At 47.7% G+C, this 19491-nt stretch overlaps 1 protein-coding gene and 1 long non-coding RNA gene across 2 annotated transcripts in view; both read right to left on the bottom strand.

Annotated features, from left to right (window-relative positions):
• Positions 1-294: 294 nt before the first annotated feature.
• On the bottom strand, positions 295-3292 carry LOC122232614. The gene is made up of 2 exons (XR_006209974.1): positions 2787-3292; positions 295-1792 (listed from the first exon to the last, which is right to left on the bottom strand). It is a non-coding gene; the product is annotated as an uncharacterized LOC122232614 (long non-coding RNA).
• A 72-nt stretch (positions 3293-3364) lies between these two features.
• Positions 3365-19491, bottom strand: part of GNB1L (G protein subunit beta 1 like) — a 59833-nt gene continuing 43706 nt past the window's right edge. The window contains exon 7 of the mRNA XM_007091423.3: positions 3365-3860. Coding sequence (XP_007091485.1) covers positions 3543-3860 — 318 coding nt within the window. The 3' untranslated portion in view covers positions 3365-3542. The remainder of the gene's footprint in view (positions 3861-19491) is intronic.

The raw sequence follows: 19491 nt of genomic DNA, 5'->3' as shown, positions 1-19491 counted from the left end.
CCCATGAGACACACAGGGCCTGCAGGGCTGTCACAGCCCAATTTGGCCCCCATAAGTAGAGATTTGGCCACAAGACGTCCCCGGACACTGCTCACCAGCATGTGACCCTGGTGGGACAGCCCAGAGCCCAGTGCACGGTCAGTTGCCTGTGATCCTCTATGCACCTCTGCTGGTGCCTTTAACAGGAAGGTGAGGGCCAGGTATGGACGCCGGGTCTGCGTCTGCCAACACCTCCTCTCTACCATCTCCAGGGGCAAGACACAGGCAGTCAACACACACAGCGCACCTCAGACATTCTGGAAGTATCTCTGGCTTTAATAAACCTCATGCTGACTTGCACTACCCTGTCCCTTTGTCTGGAACACACACCTCCATGGCTGTTTTTGTAAATATGGTGATTCTGCTAAGAGACAAGAGTCCCCAAGATTCCTGATGAGCTGATGACACAGGCATATACAAGGGGCGGGGACACCATTTCCTTGGCCATTGGGTTCACAGACTCTTGAGGTTGTACCAGTTCCAGGCCCAATGCCTCAGGGCCAGAGCTGAGGCAGGGTGGACGGCACCCCACACAGGCTTCCCAGCCATGGCAGTGGGTTCTGGCAGGGCTGCCTGAAGGGCATGCAGAGTAACTGAAGGGGCTCGCCTCTCCCTTCCCCTGCTGTACAGGCATGCCCCTCCCTCCTGGCAACTGCCTGCAGCGCAGCCCATTCCCAAAAGTGCTGGTGAGGGTGGGATGTTGACACCACTCTGTGCGTTCACAGCTTTGCTTTAGCAAGGAGGCTAGGTGCGTTCCGAGACTCATCCAACAATCCTTTGCTGTTTAGCATCAGCCTGTGGCTGCCTGGCCGTGGGCAGGATTAGCAAAGGTTCATTTTTCAGAATGACCACCCACAACCCAGTGTCCCACTGCCTGTGGTCATGTCAGCAGATGGGTGCCTCTTGCAGAGAGAAAGAGAAGGGAGGTGAGCAGCAGCACTGAGCAGCCCACGGCTGCTGTTCTAGAACGTCCTTAGTATGTGGGAGTCATGGCAGGGCTGTGGCTCAGCCACCCTCCACGGTCTCTGACCTGACAGCCTCCCTGTGAGGAGCACCCCGAATGTGGCTCACTCGGCAGTTCCCCTCATGTCTGGTGAGGTTCAAGTGCCTGCAGCCTAAACAGTCTCTCCTTCAGACATTCATGATGTGGAAATCCCTCTAGATGGGTCCCCCAACATCTGGTAACCTGGCTACAGGACACTCCGGGGCCAGCGCGGTCCCTCCCAAAGGTGCCGGAGGACACTCTCCAGCACCTCTGTCCAACAGGGCCCATGTGGGTAAGCCAGTCCCCAGGCAGGGCTGTCAGTGAGCTCCAACAGTGTGCTGTCCCCTCGGGAGTAGCCATAGGTCACTGGGGAGGCTGGGCAGAAGATCCGAAGTATACGTGGTCAGCAGTACAGTGCGATCTTTCCTCACAAGGCCTGGGTCTGTGATGGAGGGGCTGTGCCTCTGTTTTGGTGGCCTGGGTCAGACATCTGTCTGCTAGATCCAGAACGCTTCTGCTCAAGCAGACCAAGCCAGATTTGAGTAGGCTTCCCATCAGCTCCACTTCCAGGGCCCCAAGGCCACCAGCCCACACCTGCACCTCTGCGAGTCTGGCTGCTGGTGGCTGCAGTGGTCCCGCTGCCCACCACACAACCACACCTACCATGTCTTGGGTCATGAAGTGCCACCACTAGGCCTTGCCACTCTGAGATCCACGGACTCCACTGCATTTAGAGATCCTTGCTCTGTGGCAGTGGCTCCAACTGACCTGCAGAGAAGAGAGACCACAGAGCTCTTCAAGGACGCTGGGCTCCCCTTGTGGATGTATGCCTCCAAGACATGGGGAAAGGCACATGCTCCAGCCCCTCTTGTGGAGGGTGAGCAGGTCTCAGTGATAAGTGCCCTAGAGCACCCCAATCCCCCTGAGCCCTCAGGTCATTCCCTCTGCAGTACACGGAGGTGGTTCTGGCATTTCAACTGCACTTAGCAAACCTGCCTTGTGGTCCACGTTTCAACCAAGCAACCAAACCCTGGGGGCCTTTCTAACTCCTCAGGCTGCAGTGAGTCCAGACCCTCTGTTAGTAGCCCTGTTTCAATGGATTTGGCCTCATGCGTCTCATATTCCTGCCACCTGGATCCCACACGTGTTCTCCAGATTTCTGTCTGCATGAGGGTCTTCTGGAGCACTGCCACTTCATCACGGGCCACACTTTGTACCTCACCCTTTGGGGCCTCCTGGGGCCGGAGTTTAGTTATAAGGCAAGCTGTGAGGTGGGGGAGCTGGTCCTGAGTATCCCACATGGACCCTGACCCAGGGGAAGCCCTTCCAGGTCCTTTAGGTAAAGAAGGACTGACCTCTTCAGGCAGGGACCAAAGGGGGCTTTTCTGGCAAAACAGCCAGTGCAACAAAGGGGTTTGAGGCCCCCAGCTTTCCTACCTGCCCACAACCTCCATCCCAATTTCCAGGGCCAACTTCCTTCCCAATCAATAGCCCAGCTTTGACGGCTGGGCCCAGCCATGCATGGAAGGAGACTGGCTGCACTGCCTGCTTTGGCTGCTAATTCCCAGTTGCCCTGAGTGCACGGCGCTGGCTGGGACTGTGTCATTGATGGCTGTGTCAGCCATACTTAATTCTGCTATGCTTTTCACCCTGAAGCTGCCCTTGCCATCCTTGGTCTTCCCCTCTTTGGGGTGGCACATCCTCCCATGGGTCCTGCGTTTGGCCTGGCCCTGAACCATGAGCTCTCTCTGCCCAGAGTTACCTTTGCCATCAGCCGTGGCCACCCTGCTTCTGCCGTGTTCTCTTGAAGGGTCTGGTCACTTCTTTCTACTGGTTCTGGCTTCAGCCCTGTGCATCAGAAGCTCCTGGCCATCCTTGGGTATAAGGAGCCACATGGAGTCAGCAGGACCTGGGGACCACATTCGGTACCCCCCATTTGGGCAGGGGTCAACTGTCCTGCCCATTGGAAAGTCTAAGGATGGCTCTCAGAGCTAACTCTAAGGGGGAAGCAGGGTGTCACCTTGGAGAATTTGTACTTTGAACCTGCAGGTTTGCAACTGGAAGTTTATTATAAAATAGTATCCCCAGGTTGGCCTCTCACCTGGACCACAGATGCCCAGGTGTCTGGCCCAGTTACTCTTTGTAAACTGCAGTCACTGTCAGACAGAGGCTGTATTTCACAAAAGGAAACATAAGCCGGGGCGTCTGGGTGGCTCAGTCGGTTGAGCGTCTGACTTAGGCTCAAGTTATGATCTCATGGTTCGTGGGTTCAAGCCCTGTGTCTGGTTCTGTGCTGGCAGCTCAGAGCCTGGAGCCTGCTTCGGATTCTGTGTCTCCCTCTCTCTCTCTCTCTCAAAAATAAAGACATTTTAAAAAAATTAAAAAAAAAAAAAAAGGAAACCCAAGCCTTGTGAAGAAAATGAGAACTCCAAGGAATGGACACCTCTCGTAACTGGAGGAAGATAACTGTGACTGGTTGTCCTCAAGGGTCCTGATGCACGGTTTCTACATGCCTGGGTCAGGCCAAGGCATGGGCTCCCACCTCCGTGTCCTCCACATGTCCTGACAAGGGAGTGGATGAGTCACTGCTAATCGGGTAGAGTGACCAGATGCTGATGCGCTGATCCCCGGACCCTGCAGCAAGCAAGCCATTGGCAGCGAAGGCCACACAGTGGACAGTAGCACTGTGGAAGGACAGTACAGCCAGTGGCTTCATTGTCCGCCAGTGAAACACACGGACACGATGGTCCCAGCCTGCAGTGGCCAGGATCTTGCGGTCTGGCCGGATCTTGACATCAGCAATCCCGGGATTGGTGAGTTCATGAGTTTTGCATACCTACAAGATGAAGAGCAGCAGAGAGAACCATGAAGTGGCTTTAGACTTGTCACAGGGGCTCCCACCTGTGGACATCCCCGGTCTGGCAGCTGGAACAAGGAGGGAAATGCAGGCTGCCAAGATGATTGCATGTTCCTATAAACTTACCCCCTACCTCCCAGGAGCTAGCCACAGACCTGCTGAGGGGAGCAGCCTGACCACTGCCCTTGGCTGAACCCTTGGGTTATGAAAGGAGACTTCAGCCCCTTCCCTCAGAGAGCCCTTGAGGCCCCACAGAGCTACTCTGCTTCCCTTTCTATCAGGCCCTCAGGAAAGACCTCAGTGGGCTGGGTCCTGGAGTCCTTCATCACAGAAATACACTGCACTCTAATGAAATGCAAGAGGCATTTCCTGCTTGATAGAAGAATAAGGTCTGCATTTCTCCCTTCTAGGGAAACCTCACACCGACCCCAAAGCAAGAGGAGTACAAGAAACAGACTCCATCTTCAGCAAGAGGGGTTGAAGAGCCCCAAGAAGGGGAGCCAGTGGGTGCAGGTAGGAGGAGTGGGGGACAACAGGAAGGTGCAGGTCACAGGAGCACCTGCAGAGCCTGCCACACTGGCCATGGCTGAAACCTTAGTCCCTAGCCTGGTTCTGAGAAGGGGGCAGGCAAAACAAAACAAGGAGTTGCACAGACGCATTCTATCTGTGTTGAGCCATTGGAAGCCAACTGCTCTCTGGGGGCTGAGCGCTCCCACAGTCAGTGCTGTGTGATGACCCCTCCTTGACACGTGCCTCCTGCAACAGGTAGGGATCCGGAGCTGCCTTTGTGGTCACAGGACCACTTATGGTTATACAGCACTATCTTATGCATGGCAAGGCAATCTGGCATCTCTGTCCCCACACACGAAATGACAAAGGCACTTTGCCATCATTGTGACAATGCACAATGGCCACTTTCTTCTACTGATCCCATGATTGGTCTAGCCCTGTGCACCACAAACTTTTGCTGCCCTGAAGTTTGCCGTCTCACCAGCACACCCTTTTCTCCTAATTCACTTCCTAATGGGGCCATAGCAGTCTTGATTAAGAATTCCTCATCTCTGCAAAGATAACACTAGGGAAAAGGAGGAAAGAAACATTTAAAAACAAATGGTAGGGGCACTTGGGTGGCTCAGTAGGTTGAGTGTCCAACTCTTGGTTTCAGCTCAGGTCATGATCTCACAGTTTATGAGTTCCAGCCCTGTGTTGGGCTCTGTGCTGACAGCATGGAGCCTGCTTGGGATTCTGTCTCCCTCTCTCTCTGCCCCTCCCCACTTGCTCTCTATCTCTCAAAATAAATACATACATACATACATACATACATACATACAAATGGTAATATTCCTTGGAAGCAAACAAATATTGCCACCAAGCATTTTTGCCATAATTCAACAAAACAAAACTTCATGAAGCAATCACCTCTATAAAACAAGAACCCAAAGTAGCAAACACAGAGGGAGGAAAGCCGAACTGACAGAGCACAGGAAAGAAGTGGAAGAAAGAACTCAAAGAAATGAAGGGGAATGGGAACAGCAGAAGGAGACTGGAACTAGATAGGAAGAGCAGGAAAGATACAAAGTGAGCAAAATGAAAGAGAAACAAAGAGTTACAACAGACTGGAGAGAAAACAGCAGATGTAGGAGACAGGTGGAGGTGCTCTAACACTCAATGATTTAGAAAATCAATTCTAATTTCTAGAAATTGAAGTCTTACAATCCAAATCCAAAGACAGGCTTCAGGATGGTCAATGTTAAGATATGCCTTAGGAAAATCATCAGACTGAGGGGGGAAAAATAAAAGCCCTTTGGTGGTCAGGCAAAAAGATCAAGTTGACTGTGAGGTAAGGTTTAGGCTGTCCTCAGAATGTTCCATGGCCACATCTGTGGCAATAGACAGAGAAGGCTGTGAGGGCAGGCACGGTCCACGAATTTTATATCTAGCCAAACTGCTGTTCAAGTATAAAAACAATAGACAAGTATTTTTGAACATGTAAGAACTCAAAGAATATGTTCCCATAAGCTCTTCCTGAAGGACTGGAAGATTAACTCTAGTCTCATAAGAGATAACCAGAGAACTTTAACAGATGACCTGGCAGAGAGTATGGAATCTACTTACCATTGGGATTAGGTCTAAAACAATATGTGGATTATGGCTATAGAACTGATTATGCAACTAACTGAAATATGGGAGGATTCTGAGAGAGATGGAATTTTTGTTAAATTCATTGATTTGTTCATCTTTTGTCATTTGGGGCCTAAGATAAAATAGTCAACCTCATACTTGAGAGATTATCTGACAACCCACTGTAAGTAATGACAAAAACAACATTACTTCCTTCCCCACCCTTGACACTAGGTGCCATGATTTCCTAGAACTTGCCCTTGTATTTCTTCATACAAATATACTCAACAGATTTATAACTGGATTCCAAAGTTAAATCCAAATCTGTGCTATGTGTAAGAGAGACCCCAAAGGAATGATTGGCAAAGATATACCAGGAGAGTGCACACAAGAGAAACAGGGGTACAGTGTCAGTAATAGGAAAGCTTGAATTCAGAGCCAAGAGCATGAAGACAGACTATATACCATACTTATCAATGATAAAGGGTACAATTCACAATGAAGAGCTATGACTATCTCTTTAAGAGATAAATAGGCATATCATTTATGAAGCAAGAACAGTAGGAATGTGGCTTTGATGGAGTAATAACTGGTACCAGACCAGTCCTCATGCTATAAACAACCATCAAACTGGACAAAATATACCAAGCAACTGTGTCTAGGCAGTGGACAATAGGTGGGGAAGGGCAGCTGATGAAGTGGGCCTCTCAAAAACCCTAGCAGCAATCTGCCCAGGGAAATGTCCCAGCCATGAAATCTAGGTGGTGCACCTCTGTGTACATGAAGCTAAGGAGGCAGAGATCACAGAGTGGGGCAGCTAGAGCAGCTAAATCTGTGGGGTGAGCCAGCAGCATGGAGGGAACTGGGGGAGGGATGGAAGGCCATGTCTGGTTTCCCTATCCATCCTTGTGTGGAAGGCTGGGCTGTGCAAGCTCAGGACAGCACACGAGGTTTACCAGACAGTGGCTGCAGCAGGGTTAAATAGAATAGTTATAAGAGATTCAACAGTGATCTCCAGTGCATCCAGCCACAGTGCAAACACTGCCTGACATCCCAAGACCAACTGAGATGACACAATGGTCTTACTTCAGGAATGAGGAACATACCTTTGGGTAAGGCCTACCCTGGACCTACTGTAACAATGCTAGAGACAGAGCTCTACATGGTCTGAAGGGAAGAAGAGTTTGGAAGGTGAGTTCCACCACTTCGGAGGAGCCTGGGAAGGACCTTGGGCTTTCCACATATCTGCCCTGACAGAGCATAATGCCAAACCTACATAAGTTCAAGGTCAACAGCCAGTAACTGAATTGCCTGCAATAACAAAAGTAAACACTCTTCAGCGCAAAAGACTAGACTGTATTACAATGTCTAGCATGCAAACAAAAAATTATTAGACATGCAAAGAAGCAGGAATATATGACTCGTGGTCAACTGGAAAAAAAAAACACTAAATAGAAACTGACCCAGAATGACACAGATATTAGACATATCAAAGACTTTAAAGCAGGGCGCCTGGGTGGCGCAGTCGGTTAAGCGTCCGACTTCAGCCAGGTCACGATCTCGCGGTCCGTGAGTTCGAGCCCCGCATCAGGCTCTGGGCTGATGGCTCGGAGCCTGGAGCCTGTTTCCGATTCTGTGTCTCCCTCTCTCTCTGCCCCTCCCCTGTTCATGCTCTGTCTCTCTCTGTCCCAAAAATAAATAAAAAAAAAACGTTGAAAAAAAAAATTAAAAAAAAAAAGACTTTAAAGCAGCTGTTTAAATGTTTTTTAAAAAATGAAAGAAAATGCATTCAAATAATTACTAAAAATAATTGTCTTGATGAGTGAATAGACAGGAATTATTAGCAGAAAAATGGGAGATTATATGGGGTGCCTGGGTGGCTCAGTAGGTTGAGCGTCTGACTCTTGATTTCAACCCAGGTTATGATCCCAGGGTCGTGGATTGAGCTGTGTATCAGCTCCACACTGAATGTGGCGTGCTTAAGATCCTTTCTCTCTCTCTCCCTCTCTCTCTCCCCTCTCCTCTGCTTATACTCTCTCTCTCAAAGAAAGAAAGAAAGAAAGAAAGAAAGAGAAAAAAAGGAAATGCAGATTATAAAAAAGAACCAACCCAGAACAACCAACAATATTTTAAAGGAGACGAACAAAGTTGGAGACCTAACGTTACCTGACTTCAGGACTTACTCTAAAGCTACAGTAGTCAAGATAGTGTGGTTATTGATGAAAGAGACAGATTAAGGGAACAGAATAGAGAGTCCAGAAATAGACCCACATAGAGTCAATTTGTCTCTGACAAAGGAGCAAAGGAAACATAATGAAGGAAAAGACAGTCTTTTTAACAAGCAGTGCTGGAACAACTGGACATCCATGTACAAAAATATGAATATAGATGAACACCTTACATCCCTAATTCACAAAAAATAACTTAAAATGGATCACAGCTCTGAATATGAAACACAAGACTATAAACATCCTAAAAGATAACAGGAGAAAAACCTAGATGATATGATCTTGGGTTTGGCAATGACATTTTATTTTTTTTTTTATTTTTTTTTCAACGTTTTTTATTTATTTTTGGGACAGAGAGAGACAGAGCATGAACGGGGGAGGGGCAGAGAGAGAGGGAGACACAGAATCGGAAACAGGTTCCAGGCTCCGAGCCATCAGCCCAGAGCCCGACGCGGGGCTCGAACTCACGGACCGCGAGATCGTGACCTGAGCTGAAGTCGGACGCCCAACCGACTGCGCCACCCAGGCGCCCCTGGCAATGACATTTTAGATGCAACACCAAAGGAACGATCCATGAAAGAAAGAATTGAGAAGCTGAGCTTCACTAAAATTAAAATTTTCTGCTCTGTGAAAGACAATGGCAAGAGAATGAAAAGACAAACCACAGAATGGGAGAAGATACTTGCAAAAGATGTATCTGATAAAGGACTGTTATCTAAAATATACGACGAACTCTTAAGACTCAACACTAAGAAAACAAACAACCTGATTAAAAAATGGGCCAAACACCTTAACAGACACTTCACCAAAGAAGACATACACATGGCAAATAAGCATAAGAAAAGTGCTTCTGTCATACATTCTCAGGGAAATGCAAATCAGAACAACGACTAGGTTAACATTGTATGTCAATTATACTTCAATAATAAAAATTAAAAAAAAAAAAACATCAGTGAGATACCCACTACACATTTGTTAGAATGGCCAAAATCCAGAACACTGACAACACCAAATGCTGGCAAGGATGTGGAGCAACAGGAATTCTCATCCACTGCTGGTGGGAATGCAAAACTCTACAGCCACTTTGGAAGACAGCTTGGTGGTATCTTACAAAACTAAACACAATCTTGCCACATGATCTAGAAATTGGACACTTTGGTATTTACCCAAAGAAGCTGAAAATTTATATCCATACAGAAAACTGCACATGGGTGTTTATAGCAGCTTTTTTCATAATTGCTAAAACTGGGAAGCAACCGACATGTCCTTTAATAGGTGAATAGATAAATAAATGGTGGTGCCTCCAGACAATGGAATATTATTCAGTGCTAAGAAGAAATGAGTAGGGTACCTGGGTGGCTCAGTCAGTTAAGTGTCTGACTTCAGCTCAGGTCATGATCTTGCAGTTCATGAGTTTGAGCCCCGTGTTGGGCTCTTGTGCTAACAGCTCAGAACCTGGAGCCTGCTTCAGATTCTGTGTCTCCCTCCCTCTCTCTCTCTTTCTCTCTGCCCCTCCCCCACTCATTCTCTGTCTCTCAAAAAAAAAAAAAAAAAACAACAACATTAAAAAGAAATGAGCTATTGGGGCGCCTGGGTGGCTCAGTCGGTTAAGTGTCTGACTTCGGCTCAGATCATGATCTCACAGTCTCTAGGTTCGAGCCCCACGTTGGGCTCTGTGCTGACAGCTCAGAGCCTGGAGCCTACCTCAGATTCTGCGTCTCCCTCTCTCTGTCCTCCCTGGCTCACACTCTGTCTCTCTCTCTCTCAAAAATAAACATTAAAAAATATGAGCTATCAAACCATAAAAAGACATGGAGGAATCTTAAATGCGTATTACTCAGTGAAATAAGACAATCTGACCCCACCATGATGTTCTGGAAAAGACAAAATCAAAGAGACAATAAAAAAAAATCAGTAGTTGTCAGGGGTTAGTGAGGGAGGAAGAATGAATGGGCAGAGCACAGAGGATTTTCAGGGCAGTGAAAATACTGTGTGTGATACTATAATGGTGGACACATGTCATTATACACTCGTCCAAACCCACAGAATGCACACCACCAAGAGGGAACTTATGTGAACTGTGGACTCTGGGTGATAACATGTCAATGTGGGTCCACCAGTTACTTACTTTTTTTTAATCTTTAAAAAAATTTTTTTTTACCATTTATCTATTTCTGAGAGCGAGAGAGAGAGAGAGCGCGCGCAAGCAGGAGAGGGGCAGAGAGAGAGGGAGACACAGAATTCGAAGCAGGCTCCAGGCTCTGAGCTTGTCAGCACAGAGTCCGATGTGGGGCTTGAACCCATGAACTGTGAGATCATGACGTGAGCCAAAGTCGGATGCTCAACCGACGGAGCCACCCAGGCACCCCTCATGTGGGTCCACCAGTTATAATAGCTCTCCTGCTCTGGTGGGCTGTGGATAACAGGGGAGAGGCTACACATATGTGGGGGGACAAGGGGCATATGGGATATGTCTATACCTTCCTCTCAATTTTGCTGTGAACCTAAAACTATTCTAAAAAAAAAAGCCTTTTGTTGGGGCACCTGGGTGGCTCAGTCGGTTGAGCAACTATCTTTGGCTCAGGTCATGATCTCAGTTTGTGAGTTCAAGCTCCGTGTTGGGCTCTGTGCTGACAGCTCAGAGCCTGGAGCCTGCTTCTGATTCTGTGTCTCCCTCTCTCTCTGCCCCTTCCCCACTCATGCTCTGTCTCTCTCTCTCAGAAATAAATAAACATTAAAAAAAAAATTTTAAAGCCTTTTGTTAAAAAAAATAAAGAAGAACTATAATAGAAAATGTAGAACTGAGAATCTCAATCGTTGAAATGTAAAATTTGTAGAATAGGTTTAACAGCAGACTGCAAATCATTAAAAATTAGTCAGTAAAGCAGAGGACAAATCAATGAACATTATTCAACCTGAAGAGAGAGAAGAGCGAATGAAGAAAACTCAACAGAGCTTCAGGAACCTATGGGGTGATATCCAACTGTCCAACTGTCGAACTTATGAAAGCCCCTACATGGTCAAACTCTGAAAACTACAGATGAAAAAAATCTTGAAAGCCGCCGTGGAGTGAGACATGTGGTGCATCTGGGAATAATGACAAGATATGATGAATTCTCATCAGAAACTATGAACACCAGATGACAACAGAATACCTTTTTAAAATTAATAAATTAAATTAAATTTTATTTTTTAAGTGGACTTCACACCCAGCATGGAGCCCAGCACGGGGCTTAAACTCATGGTCCTGAGATCAACACCTGAGCTGAGATCAAGAGCTGGATTCTTAACTGACTGAGCCACCCAAGTGTCCCAGTACAACAGCTTTAAAGTGCAAGAAGAAAAACAAAAGCATCATCCCTAGGTCCTATAGGCAGAATTCTTTTTATTTTACTTACTTACTTATTTATTTTAATTAATTTATTTATTTTTAACGTTTATTTACTTTTGAAAGTGAGACAGAGCGGAAGCAGGGGAAGACCAGAGAAAGAGGGAGACACAGAATCTGAAGCAGGCTCCAGGCTCTGAGCTGTCAGCACAGAGCCCGATGTGGGGCTTAAACTCATGGAACCGTGGTATCATGACCTGAGCCAAAGTCGGATGCTTAACCGACTGAGCCACCCAGGCGCCCCCAGAATTCTTTTTTAAAAAAGAGGGTGAAATAGACATTATATGTATTATATACTACATACTCTTACAATAAAGTAAGCTAGAGAAGAGAAAATATTAATAAAATCACAAGGAAAAGAAAACACATTTATAGAACTACACTGTATTTATTAAAAAATCTGCATATAAATGGACCTGCACAGTTAAAACCTATTGTTCAAGGGTCAACTGTACTATGCTTTTTTTTTAAGTTTATTTATTTTGAGAGAGAGAGAGAGAGAGAGAGAGAGAGCGCGACTGGGGGAGGAACAAAGAGACAGAGAGAGACAGACAGACAGACAGACAGAATCCCAAGCAGGCTCCACACAGTCAGTGCAGACCCAGATGCAGGGCTCGAACTCATGAACTGTGAGATCATGACCTGAGCCGAAATCAACAGTCAGACGCTTAACCAACTGAGCCACTAGGGTGCCCCTATACTATTTTTATTTCCTCTAAGTTCTAATAAATAAAAACTGATGATTTAGCACAAAACCAATAACACTGTAAAGTGGAGTTTAGACGGTGTATAGAAGTAAAATGTATAACAGCGGCAGGAGAAAGGGTGGGAAGGTGGTAACTGGCATCCTAGCATGGGGTTATGACGCACATAGGGGCAGTGTGGCAACACTAAGCAAGGTTGGGAATGTCAATGATGCATACTATGGGCCTGCAAGGGCCTCAGAAGAAAATGGCAAAAGCTATAGCAAAGAAACCAAGAGAGGAAATAAAATGGAAAACTGAAATATGAATACTTGATTAACACACAAGAAGGCAGGAAAGGGGTAAAAGAGGGTCAAAACAGAAGTGACGAGTGGAAAACAAGTATCAAGACGGCAGACTTAATGCTGGACACATCAATAATTATATTAAGTGCAAACAGACTAAGTGCTCCAATTAGAAGGCAGAGATTGTCAGAAAGGATTAAAAAGCAAGACTAAGAAAGATGCTTTTTAAATATAAAGAGATGGACATTGGTTGAAAATAAGGGAGATGTGCGAAATGTGCCTTGAAAAGAGGAAACAGGAGAAAATTAATGCCACTTTATTAGCATCAGACCAGGCCGACCTCAAGACACCTGAAACTAATGTAACATTCATTGTGTGTCAACTATGTTTCAATTAAACAATGACAAAAAAAGACGTGACAAGAGCTACAGAAGGATGTTTCATGATGACCAATCAGCAGGATGTGGGAACCATCGTAAATGCGTGTAATGACAGCGCTTCAAAATTCATGAAGTAAAACAGACAGAACCAAACAGGGAAATAGGCACATTCACAGCCACACTCAATGATTCAAAGACCTTGCTCAGTAACTAGCAGAAAACCGGACAAAAAGATCAGTAGGGATATGGAAGACTTAAATGCTACCAACTACCTTGACCGAGGTCATGCTGACGGAACACTCCACCCACCAAATGCAGAACACACGCGTTCACCAAGATGTAGCATGTGCTGGGCCAAACACAAGCCTCAATAAATATCGAAACGTTGACATCATGCAGGTTCCTTCACTGACAGCAGAATTAAGCTAGATTAAAGATATCTACAAAATCAACAAATATTGGCAAATTAAATAATTTACTTCTAAGGAATAACTGCATCAAAGAAGAAATCACAAGAGAAAATAGAAAGTATTTTGAACTGAATAGGGGCACCTGGGTGGCTCAGTCAGTTGAGTGTCTGACTCTTGATTTCGGCTCAGGTCATGATCTTGAAATCTGTGGGTTAGAGCTGCACATTGGACTCCATGCTGACAGCGCAGAGCCTGCTTAGGTTTCTCTCACCCCTTCTCTGTTTCTCCCCAACTTGCGCATGCGCTCTCTCTCCCTCTCAAAATAAATAAATGAACCAAAAAAAAAAAAAAAAAAAGAAAAAGAAAAAAGAAAAGAAAGAAAGAATTTTGAACTGCATAAAAATGAAGATACAGAAATCAAAATTTGTGGGACAAGACCCACAAAGGCTGGTGAGCTGGCTGGGAGCTGGCTTCCCCACAACCCAGTGAAGGGCCAGTACAAACCCACAGAAGCACCTAGAACTGTGGGCACCATCAGTGTGCAGATTCACACACTCAGAAGCTCCCAGTAAATGTTCCCTAACAGGTGGCTGTATCAGCTTCTGGAAGAAGTGCCTGAGGAGTGAGACTGCCTGGACAACATTTACAGTTATGAAACAGCAGCGATGAAATGCATTCCATGTGCAAAACCAGCTCTGTGAGAAGAGATACCTACATGTGAAGAAAAGTTGAAGGCAAAAGATTAAAAAAAAAAAAAATCTACAGGGGCACCTGGGTGGCTCAGTTAGTGGAACATCCGACTTTGGCTCAGGCCATGATCCCACAGTGTGTGAGTTCAAGCCCTGCATCGGGCTCTCTGCTCTCAGTGCAGAGCCCACTTCAGATCCTCTGTCCCCCTCTCTCTCTGCCCATCCCCTGCTCACACACGCTCTCTTTCAAAAATAATTATTTAAAAAATAATTTTAAAAATTTAAAAAGCTATAAAAAGAAGTAGTAAAGTCAGAAGAAATCTGGTATGAACCATATTAATAGTTGGCAAAATAGGCTTTTAGGCAAAAATGAGGTCACTAAAGTATAAAGCTTCATTTCCCTAGGAAGATGACCACTCTAAATCTGTATGTTCCTAAGCCAGCTTCAAAATGCAGAAGCAAAAATGTCTAGGATGCAGGAAAAATTACGGAGATGTGCCTCAGCATGAGGGTCTCCCTGCCGCTTCCAGAGGCGCCCAGTCCCGGGTGCCAGGACTGCCTCAGTGTGTGCAGGTACAGCTGCGCGTCTAGCAACGAGAGGCACTTCCTTCTCACATGTGGAATACTTATGTCAACTGGACCGGCCTCCACATTTCAAAGAGCTGATATCATTCAGACCTTATTCTCTGAACACACAGCATTAAGTTAGGAATTGAAAAATAAAAAAATAACTAGGGGGAAATATCAAACATTTGGAAACATAAATCTGATCAGCTCAGCAGTCAGAGAACAAATAAATATCGGGTCCACCCAAAAGTGAGCACTGATGAAGATGGTGACATCTCCCAACATGGGACACAGCTAGAGGGTCACAGACAGACTTCAGCTGCTGTGGGGAATGGATGGCAGAGAATGAGTGGGCTCCATACCCAGTTCAAGTCAGAGAAACAGACCAAGCTCAGAGAACACCGGATGAAAAAAGGGAAAGATCAGAGCAGAAATGAAACAGAAAAAGACCTTTAAAGATCAACAAAGAGGAGTGCCTGGAAGGCTCAGTTGGTTAACCATTCGACTTCAGCTCAAGTCATGATCTCATGGTTGGTGAGTTTGAGCCCCGCATCGGGCTCTCTGCAGTCAGCACAGAGCCTGAAGCCTGTTTCAGATTCTGTGTCTCCCTCTCTCTCTGCCCCTCCCCTGCTCATGCTCTGCCTCTCTCAAAAATAAACACTTAAAAAAATTAAAAGGAAAACAAGTAAAGATCAACAAAGATAAGATTGATAAAGGATAAAAATGGAACAGTTTTGTAAATATAGCAGAAATCTAAACAATCGTTACAAATAAAAAAGGCAGTATGAAAATACCTTGGAGGTTTTTATGCTCATAGACAAATTAGTTCAAGAAGAAAATCAAGCCTTCCTTGCAGAGAAAATGCCTGCCCCAGTGGGACAGGCCAAGAGTGACCCATGGCCACTCACAAAACTGACCTTCTGCCAACTTATCCAGAGATCAGGAGAGGAGGGGACGCCTGGCTCCAGACTCTAGGGCTCCTGATACCCCGACACCATAAGCAGAGTGGGGTAACAAGAGAGGGGGTGAAACTTAGTCTACTGAGAGACAGACAGATGGTCCTGAACAACTCCGGCCCAGCACCACAGTGCGGAAATGGTCATGCTATGTAGTGGGTTATTTTAGCAATATATAGTTGTTTTAATATTATAAAAACCAAAAACATGCAATATATTAAATTAACTGACTTGAGAAGAAAAGCCATGAGTCTGACAGCTCAACATCCATTCACAATCCAGATTCTTTCCCCACTAGGAGTAGAATGAGGATCTGATATGATGGGAACCTGCTAAAATCCCACAGCAAATGGGGTGTGCCATCCAACCCATGGCATGGCCAGGATCCTTGCCACAGTCCCAGCCTCTACTTGGAATGTCCTGGGTTCCTAGCCAGTGCCATCAGCACATGGGCAGCTCTGCAGTGACCTGTCCAGGGACCTCCATGCCCACCCCGCATCTCCTGGTCAAGGGCCCCCTCCTGCTCTTCCAGGGCTCTGTCCAGTGCCTGGTTCTACAGTTCACGGACTGCAATTGCCAAGCCTGGCCTGCACTGGAGGACTGTGGGAGCCGAAGCCTCTGTGCAGGTGTGAGAAGGCAAATCCTATGTGTGCCCGCATGTGAGGGTGTGCATCTGCCTGAACCTCTCTCCATTCTCACGGACCAGACAGGGTGGCTGGGAATGAGGACTGATGACCATCACTGTCCCTCATACTTTGTTCTGTGGACTTTGCCTTAAGCCAGTGGTTAGCCAGGGGATTCCTGGGCTCAGAGCCATGGACTCCCTGGAACCCACCTGGGGCCCTGCTTCCAGATTTCCTCCTTCATAGTCCATCTTCATGTGAATTTGTTAACAGGGGGAGTATTTCACAGAGAGATAAGGGCTGCTTTCAAGTTTGCTCTCTGCTGATGAACACCGAGAGCCCAGGACAAATGGAAGAGGAATGTGAGTTTCCAGAGAGGCCCCTGAACTGGGGTCCTCACACATTGGAAGCTGGGTGCAGGGCAGAGAACACCTTCCATGCCAGTGTCGTCACCTAGAAGGGGCTAAGACACCCAGTGCTGCCCACAGGGGCAGGAGTGACTCTGGCCCTGAGGCAGAAGCACAAGGCAGGCTCCCCTGGCAGGAATGAAGAGAAGCAACTGCAAAAGCTTTGATGGGGACCTAAACCAAATGAGGCCAGTCCCTGTCCCAGGCTTGTATTACAGAGGAGGAGGAGGAAGAGGAGGAGGGCGGCCCAACAGGGACTGTTTGTGGTGATGGTGGCCAGAGCTTTGTTGGTTCTGCTATGTTCCTGAGATGCATATGGTGGGTTGGGTTGTGTCCACAATTTTCTTGGTCTCGGGGCCCTCCAGTCTCCTTCCTACCTGTCCCACATGACCTGCTGTTGATACTTTTGAGGAGAAGAAGGTCAGGGAGAAAGAGGGCAATGGCCACACAGCAGGACGAGAGGATGCCTGGCCAACCAGCTGCCGGTGCAATGCGGGGAAAGTGTGGTTGGTCTGATTCCTGGCCCAGGCTGCCTGGGGTTGGGGGGGGGGCTTAATATTACTTAAAGGCCTAAAAATACTGCTGGCTGTAAATCAGTCCCTGCTTCAAGGCCATGGGCCCTGCCCAAGTGTGGGAGGAAGGAGCAGGTCTGCACACCACCTGTGTCTGACGACAGCCAAGGCCCAATCCCCTGGAGGCTGGAGGGAAAGCCACCTCTGGAAGGCAGGCGAGTGGCCCAGTGTCACCACGTGCTCCTGAGGCCATAGTGTCCGGATGAGAGTGGCTGAAGGCCCTTGGTCACTGCTGTGGCCCCTGGCCGCACCCATCCTGGATGAGGACCCTCTGGGAAGGATCCGTGGCCACTAGTGGCTCTCATAGCACATGACCTCAGGTGCCAGGAATGCGCACGCAGCAAAGCCGCCATCTGGTTCCCATTACCCACGCTCTGCTGCGGGAAACCTCATCTGCGTCTCTGCTCCCAGCGCCCGCCTGGGAGAGATTGATTTGGGCTCATTAGAGAGTCCAACAGCAGGCTGTGAGGTGAGGCACATCTGTGCCCACGTGGCTCAAGGACCAGGGCGGGCGGCCACATCGCAGGTCCAGCACGGTGTGCTGAGGGCCCTGGGGCAAGGATGCCTGTGGATGCCTGTGGGTGCTGGCCCCTGATACTTCTTCCTCAGAGGCCTGTGCGTCACAACCTGAAAATTTCCAGGGCCTCTGGGGCCAACTCTGAAACTGATGTGCAGTTGTTTCTGGGTGAGGCAGCCGTTTTTAGTGACTGTGCTCAGCAGGAGAAGCACTGTCCTCCTCCTTTGATGTGTACTACTGAGTGAGCCCCCCCTAGCCTGGCGTAACACCATCATGTAACCACCACGTCCATTCCACAATGCATGGCTCCCCTTCTGCTTTAACTTTCAAATTCATTAATAATCCCCTGTGCTTCAACTTTTCAATTCATCAGTATAATAAAAGTTCATCTCTGGACTGGAACATGCACCATAAATTTAAGTCTTAAGTTCCAGCAGCTGTTTCCCGAAAAAGCCAGCAGAAACCAGGCAAATCTGGGCCAGGTCAGCAGAAGGGGACCCTTCCAGAGGTCCAGGGGCTTGGGGTGGGGTTCTCAGGGAAGCCACTTGAGTCTTCAGCTCTTTGCAAGGTCAAGGCTCATGAAGTTCAAGCCACAACAGGATGGAGCACTGGACCCCACAGTGGGAAGGTGGGGGCACTGCCTGGTCCCCACCATGGCTCGAGAGGCAGAGAGAAGGGTATGAGGGAGAACTCCACTGCCCACCTGGCTGGGCTTGACACCCAGCAAGGTGACCTCCACTGCTGAGGACATGAAGACCCAGCACCAGAGTGGCTCTGCCCCATTCTTAAAGATGTCAGCCGGGGTGCCTGAGTGTCTCAGTCGGTTAACTAACTCTGGATTTTGGCTCAGGTGGTAATCTCACGGTTCATGAATTTGAGCCCTGAGTTGGACTCTGTGTTGACAGTGTGGAGCCTACTTGGGATTCTCTCTCTCTTTCTCTCTCTCTCTCTCTGCCGTCCGTGCACTCACATGCTCCTCTCGCTCTCAAACTTAAAAAAAAAAAAGATGACAGTCATCATGAAGCCATCATGAAGACATTCATTCCCCTCCCCACCCAAGTCCACAATTTCAATGCCTTGGGACCCTCCTACCAGGATGGAGGCATGAGAAACTTGGTCCTTGACAGTCAGCTCGGGCCCCATTTGGAGGCTTATCTAACCCTGCTTCCTGCAGGGCCTCCGTGGACTCTCTGAGACAACATAAGGACAGAAGGACAGATGGGTAGCTGGCTTTACAACAAGTCAGCCATGTGCTGACACAAGCCGGTCTGCTGGAGAGGAGTAATGCCAAGGAAGCATGAACGTGTGCCCTGTCCCCAAATGTGACATGTGACCCCCTCTTTCCCCTCTCTCTAGGCTCTGGCTGGCTGTTCCCCATCCTCGGGTCCCTGCTCGGGTCCCACCTGGAGACATACCAGGACAGCATGTACGGTTCCAGCCCTGCTGCTCCTAGCTCTGATTTTCACCTGTTCTCTGATGGAACCACTCTTTTTAGGATGCCAGTTCCAACTCCAGCTTGGACATGAAAGGCCCCTCCCAGGTCCCACTCTGCTTGACTTCAGTGTTCCATCCTTGGGTCTCTTTATTATGGAGAATGGCCATTACCATTCTCTCTAGCACCCTCTCACCTTGCTCGGTCTCAGTTTCCCTTTCCCTCAGGACTTACCCACCATGTGAAACCCCTGCCCCTGCTGTCCTCACTCTGTCCTGCCTTTGGGATGACCTGGTGGCCATGTCCCACCCCTGGGTTGCACCCAGGACCCG

Source organism: Panthera tigris, chromosome D3, assembly GCF_018350195.1.
Source record: "Panthera tigris isolate Pti1 chromosome D3, P.tigris_Pti1_mat1.1, whole genome shotgun sequence".
NCBI lineage: Eukaryota > Metazoa > Chordata > Mammalia > Carnivora > Felidae > Panthera > Panthera tigris.
The sequence above is the reverse complement of the archived record's forward strand: the minus strand, read 5'-3'. Positions and strand labels throughout refer to the sequence as shown.